Source organism: Sitodiplosis mosellana, unplaced genomic scaffold, assembly GCF_009176505.1.
Source record: "Sitodiplosis mosellana isolate CC-2019 unplaced genomic scaffold, AAFC_SMos_1.0 Smas_scaffold_3, whole genome shotgun sequence".
NCBI lineage: Eukaryota > Metazoa > Arthropoda > Insecta > Diptera > Cecidomyiidae > Sitodiplosis > Sitodiplosis mosellana.
This window is the reverse complement of record NW_022595246.1, coordinates 10786569-10799541: the sequence shown is the minus strand read 5'-3', so window position 1 is coordinate 10799541 and position 12973 is coordinate 10786569. Positions and strand designations below refer to the sequence as shown.

At 37.2% G+C, this 12973-nt stretch overlaps 3 protein-coding genes across 6 annotated transcripts in view; 1 reads left to right on the top strand and 2 right to left on the bottom strand.

Annotated features, from left to right (window-relative positions):
* Positions 1-5579, bottom strand: part of LOC129566162 (potassium voltage-gated channel protein Shaker) — a 54204-nt gene extending 48625 nt beyond the window's left edge. Inside the window, exon 1 of one of the 2 annotated variants that reach the window (XM_055441813.1) lies at positions 5495-5579. In XM_055441813.1, coding sequence (XP_055297788.1) covers positions 5495-5505 — 11 coding nt within the window. In that variant the 5' untranslated portion in view covers positions 5506-5579. Of the gene's footprint in view, positions 1-2511; positions 2602-5494 lie in introns of those variants that run through there. The other variant, XM_055441812.1, reaches the window with a different exon arrangement.
* Positions 1-12973, top strand: part of LOC129566160 (xenotropic and polytropic retrovirus receptor 1) — a 37321-nt gene that overhangs the window by 20619 nt on the left and 3729 nt on the right. Inside the window, exons 1-2 of one of the 3 annotated variants that reach the window (XM_055441803.1) lie at positions 11030-11082; positions 12478-12823. In XM_055441803.1, coding sequence (XP_055297778.1) covers positions 12755-12823 — 69 coding nt within the window. In that variant the 5' untranslated portion in view covers positions 11030-11082; positions 12478-12754. The other 2 variants (XM_055441804.1, XM_055441805.1) reach the window with 2 other exon arrangements.
* On the bottom strand, positions 8147-10691 carry LOC129566164 (transcriptional protein SWT1). The gene is made up of 4 exons (XM_055441816.1): positions 10098-10691; positions 9286-9927; positions 8896-9048; positions 8147-8715 (listed from the first exon to the last, which is right to left on the bottom strand). The coding sequence occupies exons 1-4, from the start codon at positions 10342-10344 to the stop codon at positions 8519-8521; spliced, it is 1239 nt and encodes a 412-aa protein (XP_055297791.1). The 5' UTR covers positions 10345-10691; the 3' UTR covers positions 8147-8518.

Below are 12973 nucleotides of genomic sequence, written 5' to 3'. Positions count from 1 at the left end.
AGAGAGAGAGAGAGAGAGAGAGAGAGAGAGAGAGAGAGAGAGAGAGAGAGAGAGAGAAAGAGAGAGAGAGAGAGAGAGTATCGGTATATATGCGATTCATTTCGCCGTTTAGCTTAGCTGTATAGCATGCTGCGTTTTATTTGAATTTATTTGAGCTCTTCGGATCACATAGAAAATAAAAATTGGAAACACGAAAAAAAGCGGTCACACATCGGCACTAAAAAAGAGTATAGAATATTGAGAGAAAAAAGAAGCGCACATTTGTCGGTCGATTTAATAATGCACACCTAAGTTCCATGGAACTACTTCTGCTGTTATTGCCGATATAAGTGTGTGAATGTACGGTATACACATATTATGTATGTGGCTGAATGAACGGCAACATCATTCACAAGTATAATTGCATTCTCCTGATGCTATGTTTTGCTTTATTCAAATGCAGCAAAACATTTCGCACCCAGCTAACGCACATTTCATGTGCAAACATTATTATAGCTTTTCTTTCTTGTTAAATTAAAAAAAACTGCTTGCCATAAAAGGAACAAAGTTTCTAAATGGTAGCAGCGACAAGCAGTAGGCAACGGGTGGTGTTAATGCATCCATCGTCTAAACGAAGGGAATTTCCAATTTTTCTATGTTGTATGACACACTCTCTCTTTCTATTTCTATCTCATCGGCACATAAGCCGATTTTTATAGCATTGCTACCGTTTACTGGGGACAAATCGCAGATCTTCTTTGAAAAAAAAAAAAGAAAGAAAAACGAACCAACTCCAACATGCATTTGCAGCGACGTGATCAGAATCATGCAGCGGAAGAAAGCGCACACACTGCACAGCGGTTATATGCGTCTGTATTCCAGTGGCGGTGAGAGCTATGTGCATTAGTGTGTATGCGCAAAAAAATTTCGGCATAGTGGTTTTCTTGCTGCTTTTCGCTTTAGCTTACACACACACACACACACACACATTCTCTTGCTATTGTCTTCGTATTCGGCACTAGCTGATGATTGCGTCAACAGTGCAACGCTATTCAACACATATTACATCGATAGACACAACACACCGACAAATAGAATGAACCCAACAACGTACAAAAAACAACAACAACAACCAATTTATGAACAATGCATACACGTGCTATTGTCTGAGTTATTTACCGCAAGAAAATCAGATACGCAAAATAATTTGATTTTATGAATTGTTGTTTTTTTGCGGCCGTCCACTGGACAACGAAATGACATTGTGAAGATGTGGAAAAGGCAAAATCCAGTACGGAAAAACCGACCAAGCCAAAAAGCTCACCATCATAACCACCAATATGCAGCAGCAGCAGCAGCAGCAGCAGCAGCAGCAATAGCTAGTAGCAGCGCAACAATACACGCATCTATGTGCCTTGTGCACAACACACAATACAGTAAACCGAGAGAGTTCCGTTTTATTTATGTACCAGGCTCTAGGTGTATATTGCCAGAGAGCTCCAATTCCATTCCAATGTGTTCAATGGGAAGTGTCCGTTGAAATACGCAAGATAGCGAGTCAAAAAAATATAGCGTTCAAAAGTGCAATAAAAGTGATTTTGAGAAATTGCCGTTCGACGTCAGTCACTAGTCGCTGTTATTCTATAGATGTTTCTATTAAAAGTTGAATTGAGTTGAGCCTCATCGTTTTAATATTTGTCCTGGCGCTCAGCATGAGTTCGTTGCTCAATGCCGTCATACGCCGCATTCTCTTTCTCTCTCTTTTCCGCTTATTGCTCGTCTACATATTTGCCTTCCGCTTGAAATGTTCACATTGTGTGTGTATGTCGCAATTTAATTCGCTCATACGCGCATTCCATTCCATCCTATCGTCGTCGTTGTCCGCGCATTCCCTACTAGTGTTTGCTATCTTGAAATCCTTGTTTGCGCTCATAATTTTTCAATAAAAGGAAGTTCACAAATATCAACCGAATCCATCGTGTCATTCAATCTGGTAATCAAATGCCGTTGTATTTATATAGCGTGTGCTATGCTGCATGCGCGCCACTTTTTCTCGCTCGCTCAATCACTCTCTCACTCGTCGGCTCACTTCCTGCACCTGGAATATGAGAGCATTGCTTTTAATAACGGCACGTTTTATAACTGCTGCGAACGTATTTGCAGCAATGTCTATTTAAGACGAGCGCTTTGCATTCATTTAATGCTCTTTGACAGTATTAACCGTTGGAACGCCGCTTCTTTTTTGTCGTCGCATCACATTTGGCTTTATGAGGCACGAAAGTCATGGCATTATAAGCTCTTTGCCATTGTCCTCGACGCTTTTCCAAAAACATCAAATGATACGAGTGACACTGGATGTCTCTCAACACAACTATTACCACTACCGACACCGTCGTCTTCACCTCTGCCGTCAACACCACCACACCACCATCACCACCATCACCATCCGCCTAACGGAATCTTTTTTTATTCACATTTTCCGCAACAATATCAACTTAACCAGCCTAATGTATACAAACGCTTTTGCCTCACACTCTCGCTCGTCACCGTTCACTCTCTGCTTTCCTATGCCTTTGTTTTGCTTTCCAGTCGACGCTGACAATTCACATTTATTTAACTGCTACTCTATGTTACTGCTGCTACTGGTGGTTGCTGTGTGTTTTATTTTTCTATTGCCTTGGTTTGCTGTTGCTCACTTTGTGTGTTTCTCTCTGTTTACGCCGCTGGTGATACACTTTTTGCGAAATTCAGATGCGTGCGTCTGTGAGCGAGCGCAAGCATTCAAATGAACGAGTGATAGACGGAATTTCCATTCTGATTACAGCTATCGTGAGCTTAGTTGCTCGCTTGCTCACTCACTCGCTTTGCCAATGCCTGAATTTATGCATAAAACTGCGCTATGAACTAAAAATAAAATATTGATAATATGCCTGCCGTTCTCGGTTTGCTTATGTTGTTCTTAAAACCAGTGTTTCTCTTCATTTCATTTTTTTCTCTCTACGCCCGTAAACCCAAAGCATAAAACAAAGACTGCACTTGTTACGTTCATTGCAAAACCATAATCAGTTTGTGTATCCGCCGTAAAGGAACAATTTATACGACACATTTGCACTATGTCGAATAGCAAGACCGAGTCGAGAACAAAAGCAGCAACAAGCTGGAGTAGGAAGAGCGAAAACCTTAACGTTGATTTACATGTGTATGCATCGTAAAGATTATATAAAGCAATCGGGAATAAATATTTTAACAGAAGCTGTTTACGTGCAACGGAAAGACAAACAATGGAAAACTTGAAGCGAAAACCGAATTTTTGCTTCGTACAAACAAAATAAAGTGAGAGAGGGAAAAGTCATCATAGAAAAGATAGAATGTGATATGCATTGCACTGCAAACACATATTTCAGCGGAAATGTTTTTTAAAAAGCTAATCGAAAGGGGAGTTTTTGTGTGATTTCAAGTTTACATTTTACCAATTTTTTTTTCCTCATCGTTGTCAATATATCTAATCACGTTTATCGCAAGGGAACGTTTCATCCGATACAGCGAGAGCGCAAAAAAAAAAAATGAAACCAGCCCCCACAAAAGCGAATATCGAGTGGTGTGTGGAATCGGCATCATCTCATCAAAAAAATTGTGTTTTTCTTGCGCTTCAGTCTGTTTACATTTTCGTTCGCTGTTTTTTTATTTCGAGAACAAGTCATTCAAACACAGCACCACCACCATCACCATCACCACACACACATTTCCGTGTAACAATTCCACTCAGCCGTGTTGTATTTATTCTATGCGTCACGATCAACGTGTTAAAATGTAATTCATACGTTTATTAATTTAACGTATTCCATATTCGTTCGTTTATCACCCAGGTGAATGTGATATAAATACTGAAAAGTTTATTTTCATATTTTCCGTTTCCATGAGTGTGCTTGGAACCAGGGTGCGAGCGCGCGCGCAATACAGTAAATAAAAAAATATACAAAGCGAACCAGTGTGCCCTCGTGCGCTCACGCTCAACGTGCAGAGAACGTGCAAAAGGGGATACATTATTTTTCCATTGGTATCCATAAATAGGCTATGGTCGAATTGATTCTGTTTAGTATTTAACGAGCGCCTGTGCTACGTTCGTGTTGCTTTTGTTATTGTTGTTGTTTCTCTTGTGTTTTTTTTCTTCTCGCGTTCATTTCAGCCATTATGTGAATCAAATGCTTGGCCATGTATTCGCAATTTGATGGCAAACCACTACGGGCTTGTTGAAAACTTGATTAAAAATATTGTGGAAAATGAACGGAATGAACAACAAAAGCCACCAAAACCAAATGCGGTGTGTGTGTGTAGAGTGTGTACGTATTATCATCGTTGTCATCATCATGTTTGGCTGTTTGAGCCCACATCGGTTTATCGGCTGCAAATTGACGTGTTGATTGTAAAAGACGAGTCATCACATTATGTGGCGTAAAATGGAATCGGATTAAGGCTTGAATGTCAGCCATCCAGCGAGCGAGTGAGTGAGAGCAAATGAATACACACTCGTTCGCATTCCATTGAAAAGGATAAAGGAATATTTATCGTGCATGAATGAGCATTTTTGGATTCATAAAGTAACATACTTGCGGAAAAAGCGTGGAATTCATGTCATCTTTTGGCTTGAGTCATGAATTCTGAATGAATTCTTGATGGAATGGTTATTTTAATTTCATCGTCGACAGTTTTTTTTGTCCCTTTTTTCACATTGTGATATCCAGATTTGTATACATTATACCCCTTTTTCGATCTGAACCTGTTACATGTATGCATGCAGTTCACACAGATGGAAAAGTTATGTATCAGAATGCGAGCTACAGCTATCAAAAAACAATAACCGCAGAGTTTTACAAGGGATCTCAAAATCGGATTACAAAGAGCTTTAAACCGTTTCACGTATCGATACCATTGAAATTAAGTCAGTTTCTCTCAAGCCGACAACGACCAAACATTTACTGCCGCACATACACGCACACACCACGCACTGTATCATGCTATGTGATGGATGGTCGACACTCAATATTGTTTGTATTATTGGTAACGTTTTCGTTTTTATTAACTAAACGAATTATGTCATAATCGGTTTCAATGTGAAAAGATATACCATTCCCAACTGTGCGCTCATCGTTTGCTAGTTTTCAATCGGTATCTCTTTCACTGTTTCTTGCTCTCTCTCACTATATGCACCACATTCTCGTTCGGTTTTCATTTCTGATGCGGTTTAACAATTCTATGGTCTTCTATCACGTTTGCCATATCATTCTTGAGCGTTTTTTGCCCACAATCGAATTGAATAAAGCCAACCAATTATTTCTAATATTAGCTTCGTTATGTAAACTCCCAGCAGCTATAACATAAAGTCTTTGCTGGCTCTACCATCGAAAGCCAACATTACACATGTTTGACCGTACGGTATGCATCTTTAGACTGACCCCGGCGGCAACATTTTGCCATATTCAACTTATATTAACTTCACACTAGCTTGGGTACTCACTGAGTTTTCATTTGTAAACGAAATTTTTTCCTTTATAAATACACAAGTTGCTTAAAGTGTTCAATATAGAAAGTGACACATTACTGTATTTCGGCACGTTACGAATCGCATTTATTCGGTGCAATATGAACAGTAGAATTGTATCAAAACAAACTAATTATCAGTTTCCTTGAACTCTAAATCACAATATTTATATATTAATAATATTAATATCAGGCCATAGCTGCTGTGAGTTTATCATCATCATTTTTTATTCACCTATTCAACCTCAAATAGCATTGATATTGAACTGTCATCAGAACAAAACAAAAGAAAATGGAAATAAACAAAAGTGACAAAATACAAATTGCATTAAACGAAATAGAAAGCAAAATAAAATGATATTGCTTCTCATTGAAAACGATGTCGATGTTTTTTTTTCAAATATTTATCAACTATTTAAATATTAAAATGTAAACTTATATAAAAAATGCAAAAATAAAATGTTAAAAGGCTGGAATTTCGAGTTGGAAATGGCACTTGGTGTTTTTCTAATATGTGCATAAAGATTCGATATCTATGATTTTTATGACCAGTCTAGTGTGTTTCTTTATGGCGAAAGCAGTGAAGCAAGTCCTATCAATGAAAATTGCATGCATTATTTTATGGGCCGAAGATCGCACAGATATTTTTATATGGTTGTTGGGTCTCGATATGGTTGGGGTTGTGATTTGGAGAGTGAGAAGGATGGTGTGCGGTATGGTATGTATAACTGTGTACACTGTAAAGTGGACGCATTCCATCTGCATGTAAGTTATTCCGCATGGACATTTCCACTTTTGTCGACGAAAAGTGTTTTCCATTGGGTATTCGGTGCGGGTTTATACTTAATGAATATTCTGTTTCATTTTTTTTATTCTGCCCCGTCGATGATATCTTTCGTTGCCGTCTGTTTCTACTATAAAATATCCACTTAAGCATAAAAGTAAAATTTATATTCCTATACACTACCTTTTCGCCTTCGGATTATGATCGAGTTTGCGTCATTTTATTTTGTTTAATTTACATCATGCTCGATGTGCTCTTATTCCGTTCTGTTTGGCAATTTCGATGCCGCGTTTCGTGTTGCGTTTTGTTTTCGCTTTGCTTTCAAAACAGATATCTAAATCATTTCCGTATTAATCAAGGAAGTGTTATGGCGTGCTTCTCTCTTCTCTTCTGTGTTTTTTTTTTTAAATATGGGCCATCTCATTACAAGCAATTACTGTGCCTTTTCCGTTTTCATATTGTTGCTGTTGCTGCTGTTGCAAACAATTCGCGGAAAATGCGCAAATACCACCATAAAATAGTTAACACACAACAAATCGGTATTTAAAATGCATGCATGGGAAAAAAAACGGACCGAACAGAATGAGAGGAAAAGAACGTGAATTGAACCGAAAAAAAAACATACACATAGTTATTAAACCCTTAAGCATTTTACAACAAGCAGCAACAGCAGCAAACAACGATTTATGCATACACTTGACTAAACCTATTGCAAATGACAGGCGCTCTTATTCTCTGTCTCTCTCTCTCTCGCTCGCACATTCGCTGTGCTGTGTGGCTGAAACAACATTGTGCCTCAATGAATTTGCTTCGTTTACATGTGAGAAACGATTAAAGTTCTCCATTTTCACCTCGAAAAATTGATAAAATGATAAATTGCATCGAAATTCGGGTCATTGGAGTAAGAGCGTAACAGCACAAAGCAACAAACAATATTTTTGCTGATTCAAGCTACCTCGTTTGTACCTCAAGAAATCTGTTCGGTTTGGTCGGTCAGTCAGCGCTTCCAGCAACGTCGCTTGTTTCTCGGTTCTCGTAAATTGCTTTGAAGAAAGTACAAAAAAAAATAGCATACCTCAACAGAAAAAAACACCAGCAGCAGCAGCTACACAAAAACGACCACTTCATTGATTTTTATTTGCTTCGACTTTTTACTACAACTCTCATAGGTTGGCTCTTTTTTTCGCTTTACGAGGCACTTTTGTTTATGGCCACTTCTTGACATTTCCTACCGACAGTTTTTGCATACCATTTACCCAATAAAATCCAATGCTGAAACCACTTTTCATATATCATATTTTGCATTTGGTTCAAAGGACAGCAACAGATTGAGACAAAGGCGAATCTTCTTCTTGCATTCGTCTTTTTCACAAAGAAAACAATTTTTTCCCAATTCATCTGTTCAAGTGGTTTATTTTTAATTTCAGAATAGATCAATCGATCAATCATCGCAAATCGGATTTCAAATTTCCGTTACACATGCTTCGATATTAAGCTCATGAGTATTATTGCCGTCCCCATGGACATGTAAATGGAAATTGATACAGGGAAAAAAACCTCACTTTCACCGCCATCGACGCAAATAGAACAACCTATTTTTATGCCGTTTTCTACATGGTGTTGCTACTGCTGTGGTTGTTGTTGTTGCAGGACATGTTCTAGTGGTTTGTGATGCAGCTATTGTTGACAGCAGTACAAAAGGTCACAACGAAACGAGGCACGCATCGACCGCTAATATGTAATACAACAGTCATGTGGTAAAAGCATACGGAAATGACACAGTACGATTTGTCGCTGAACTTCTATGCCACACAGGTAAAGGCAAAGTAAAAACAACCGTTTCTATTTCAGGGTTACTTTCGACTTGTCGTTTATTACTCTTTTTTCGGTTTATTTCCTTTTCTGTTATTGCATTCTTGCAAATTGTAAACAAGTCTTAAGTTATATATGTAAATTTGTTGGAAAAAACCAAGTATTCTATCGGCCGTTTCGTAGCTTTTGATAACAATAAATCACTTTTGCCACCTATCAAGTGGTCATTTCAATTTCAACTCTAGTTTCATAGTCTAATATATGTACATAACGGAAGTAATTTCTTTCAAAACTTTTCAAACATTTTCTTTTTCAATAATTTACAGATAAAGTTTAAGTCCATGTAAAGTAGTACTTGGCTATACTTAAACTATATCAGTCTTTGGCGAATGTGATGTGTTCCCATTAAAATTTCTCCAAACATTGCTTTGATGTGATCGCTTCGATGTCACTTAGCAGCGCCTTATTGCTCAGGTTAATGTCATTGGTCACGAGAATCACCTCCTTCGATTGACCCTTCAACTGCAAACAACAATTGAGTATTTTGTCATCCGGACTCGTTACACTGATGATGTGATCATTGTCCTCCGTCGCTTTTTGACCTGCAAACAAAGCGAATTGTCATATTTGAATAATGCCAAGTATCTCGGTAGCTAATTTGTGCTTTGTTATGAAAGGCTGGGTATTATATTGAAATTGTGCTTTACAATGAACCAAAGGAAAATTTTCTTCATTGAAATAACTCTATTTGAGTTGTCTTTTAACGAAAGAAATTAACTTACCTTGCATTCGTTGATTCTTCGATTTCAGTTGCTCGTAGATGTACTTGATGGCACGTGAAGATTTTGAACTCACCGACTCTTCGTTTATTCGACGCTTCAGTTGATCCAATTCTTGCAGCACCGCAAACGGAATCAAAATGCTGTACTTCAGTTCTGTTGAACGAGAAGAGGAATATTAATTTATTTTAATTTTATTGATTTATAATGGTGTTGAAAACAGGAAAATTTCCAATAACATTATTCACCTATTATAATCTTATTTACAGCGAAAATAATGTCAATAAAATCAAAATGTTATAAAATTGAACTGAGAACTTCTAAAACACTCGTTCACGTGGAGTAAAAAAATTGAACTGAAAATTTGCAAAAAGTAACCTTGTTTGAACCAACCTTTGTCCATGATTGATTTGATTGCTGCCAATGAGTCTAAGAATACATTTGTATCAGGTACTATGTAAGCCGAATCAGTCAAACTCTCCACGACCATGTCTTCAAGCTGCTGAAAACTGTACGGTGAAGCGTTGTTGCTTGGTTCCCAATCCATCATATCCACATCCATGTCGTCTGAAACCGTTGTCTGTGTGGTATTGCCAATGCCAAAACTGCTATGGAATACGTGCAGTGCATCGTTGTTCTTCTCATTCACATCGGATGACAGTTGTCGTTGTAGCAATTTCAACCGATTCTGTGCTGGATTTTTCAACGGAAACAATGCAGGTATTTCATCGGTCGAATGTTTTTCATTGGCACTTTGTTTACACACACCCTGCTGGTAAGCTGACTCAATCGAGTCTTTGTTGGCAATCGGTTGAGCGGATTTCGCTGAGTCAACGTCATTATTGTTGTTTTGGATAACGGTGTGTGATTTTTTCTCAACAACATTCGAAACCGTGATTTGTTTGCGCTTGTTCGGACTTGCCGTTGATTGTTTTGGGTCAACCATTTCTTTCAGGCTTTCGGCTACCGCTTTGTTTGTGGCGACCAGATCCTGAAGTCGATCTTGCGCTGGAGTTTTTGATTTCGACTTTTTCACTAGAAAAATGAACAAAGAAGCGGAATGGTTGAAATGAATTTTTAATGAGAAAAATATTCGTTTGAAATGCTTATCAAAATGTTATCACTGGTTTTCATATAAATTCATCGACTGAAAACCATGAAAAATGACTTTATTTTTCTGTAGAAATGTCGAAAAAAACACTCACCATCTTTTGATTTATCGCTGATTTTCAGTCGACTTTGTACCGAAGCGTGATGAGATGTGTGACCTTTGGAATCATTTCTGGATGGCTTGGAGACAGCATCATCGCGTGGTTGTGTCCGTTTGTGTTTATCGGTTGGTTGTTCCCATTGTGTTTTGCCCGTTTTTGTGTTGAAATAATAGAATCGATTGGGTCGACTTCGTGATTCTTTTCGAATCCATCCGTCAGGCAATTGCTCCGTTGTGCCCATAATCAATTTGCACTTTATCTATTGTTTCTGTTTCACCCATGTGGTTAGCACGTTGTCAATTACGATCAATTTGAGGTTGTTGCAACTATTTACAGTTGTTTTTCTTCGTACACAATGTTTGTTTCATTTCTTACTGTCTGTTTATTTATCTATTGATGACTTTGACATCATCAGCACCACTCAACTAACACACACATTTGCGAAACGTCAATCATCTAGTTGAGTACTAAAAACTTGACGAACGTCATCGAGCAAATTGAACTGTTTCAAAAAGTGTAAAACCAACAAACAAAACATCATGAAAACCTCCAGTGGGAAATTTGAAAAGATACAAAACAAAACCGATAAGATTTTTAACAAAATCATATTTCTGCTGGCTAAAAAAAAAATTAACAAACAAATTTTCAAAGATTCTATGTAAAAATTCCAAATGCTTTACAATCAAATCACTTGGCACACTTTGATTTCGGATATAAAGCGATAATAAAGTTGTCTCTAATTGCAAATATCGTAGAATTTACGGCAAAAATGCAATGTTTGACAAAGATTAGGCACGTAGAACGGTTAATAAGACCTGGAGAATGGTTCAATATTGATTTTAACGATAAAATTACGATAACAAACATGGTTAGCCCATATTCGACCAACAGTATAAATTCAAACGAACCAAATTCGGTCGTACTTTTTCATTTTGGCCACCGTAGTGGATAAATCTGTGTAGTAAAATCATCGTAAAAGGTGTGTAGCCATACATTTTACTTGATCACTTCAATTTCGTTGGTGTACAAATTCAACTTTTATTCTGTACTAAATCGAAAAACTGCGACAAAAGTCCCATCTGTCAAATTCAAATCTACTTGTGGCGCTTAGTTGAGTTCTCCGTACCGCACTGACACATTTCGACTGAACGAAAGCTGTCAAAACAAAAAAAAAACGACATATTCCCAATAATAACATAGTATTTACATATATTCTCAATGAACGAGTGCACGACAATTCAGTCGCTACATAACAATCGAACAAAGCTAATCACCAAGTGTTTGTTTAAGATAAGTCGCGGTAGCTACGGAACACACACATCGCTTCAACTCTTATACATATTTTTTTGTTTTTGTTTTCAATTAACTCTTTGTTTCGATCGTTTTAAATAGTCACACACAAATTGATTGCATTCATTCCGTGAAATTGGTTGAATTTGGCCGAAACCTACCATTAAATTAAAGTGTGTTACATAAAAGAAGAAGAAACCAATTGATTTTGGTTGGCGAAAAAAATAGGGAGCGATGTATGAGTTTGTCGTGTAGTTGTTATCATCGAAATCAGTGAACACAAAGTACTTAGGAAAATATTTGCCAGTTCGAAACAGGAGAAAATAAACATGGGATATTACCGTGAACCAATTATGTGATATACGATTCGAAATGCGATAAACAAACAACGAGTTTTATATGCGTTTGGGCCCTATCAATTCGTTTTTATCTTCAATTTTCTTAACTTTTGTAAATATGCGTCGTCAAACTCATTGAACATTTTCGAGCAAACGAACGAATAGAAAAAGAAGAACCACATAATTGCTGTCGTATGGTGTCTCGCGACTGTACAGTGTACACCATTTCGGAAAATCAATTTCTTGAATTAACTCTTTTTTCCACACATTTCTTCTGTATTTTTTTTTGGCACGGTAATTGAAAAAAAAAAAAACTAATTGTAATTTTTCAAGGGTGTCGTGTGCAGTGTGTTCACTTACAGCGATAATGAGCAGAAAAAATATATATTCAAACGACGTCTCAAAGACCATTCAGAAATCAGTGCCATAAATCACTCTTTCTTTTCAGTTAATGGCTAATCAAATCGGTTTTTTCTTTCAATTCGTATTGCACAAATTATGAAAAGAAGCGAACGAAAAATAAGATAAAAAAAAACTATCGCAATTGTGCAATATACACACATGGGTTCTGTATTTAGATTATGATTTTATTTTTTGTCGTCGTCGTTCATTACATCGCACGTGACATCCTCAATACAATTTTTCTATTCAGTTACACTATAGAATTTGATTCGGCGTAAACCTTTTATTTAAATTTATGCAATTTTATTTGGGTTTTTTTCTCTTTCATGTTGTTCGCATCGAAGGTGTCATGCGTGTAGACACATGTCGTCTCCAGTTGCAAAAACACCGAATCGTCATAATAACGTGAATACATTTGTACAAATTCAATGAGCAAAAAGAGCAACAGCGAAAATCGAAGACGAGAGAGAAACGGAAATTTTATTAAAATTAATAGTCATTTTTGGGATTTTGACACATTCGAGATAAACGATTGCGCGTTGCCAAGCCTTGTAGCCGACGACGCACAAAGAGATAGCGATATTGTGATTGGAATCCCGTATTTGATGACATTTCGCCACAATGAAATTCGCTGAACATTTATCGGCTCACATTACTCCGGAATGGCGGGCAGCCTACATCAACTATGAGGTTTGTTTTGTTTTATGCAATTCCAAAAATGCATGTACGTTGTTATTTGTTTTTGCTTTTTTGTGTGCCATCACATCAATTTGTCGTCATTTTTTTCCAGATAATTTTTTTTATCTCTTTCTATTCGCTCGTACAGCTATTTTATGTATT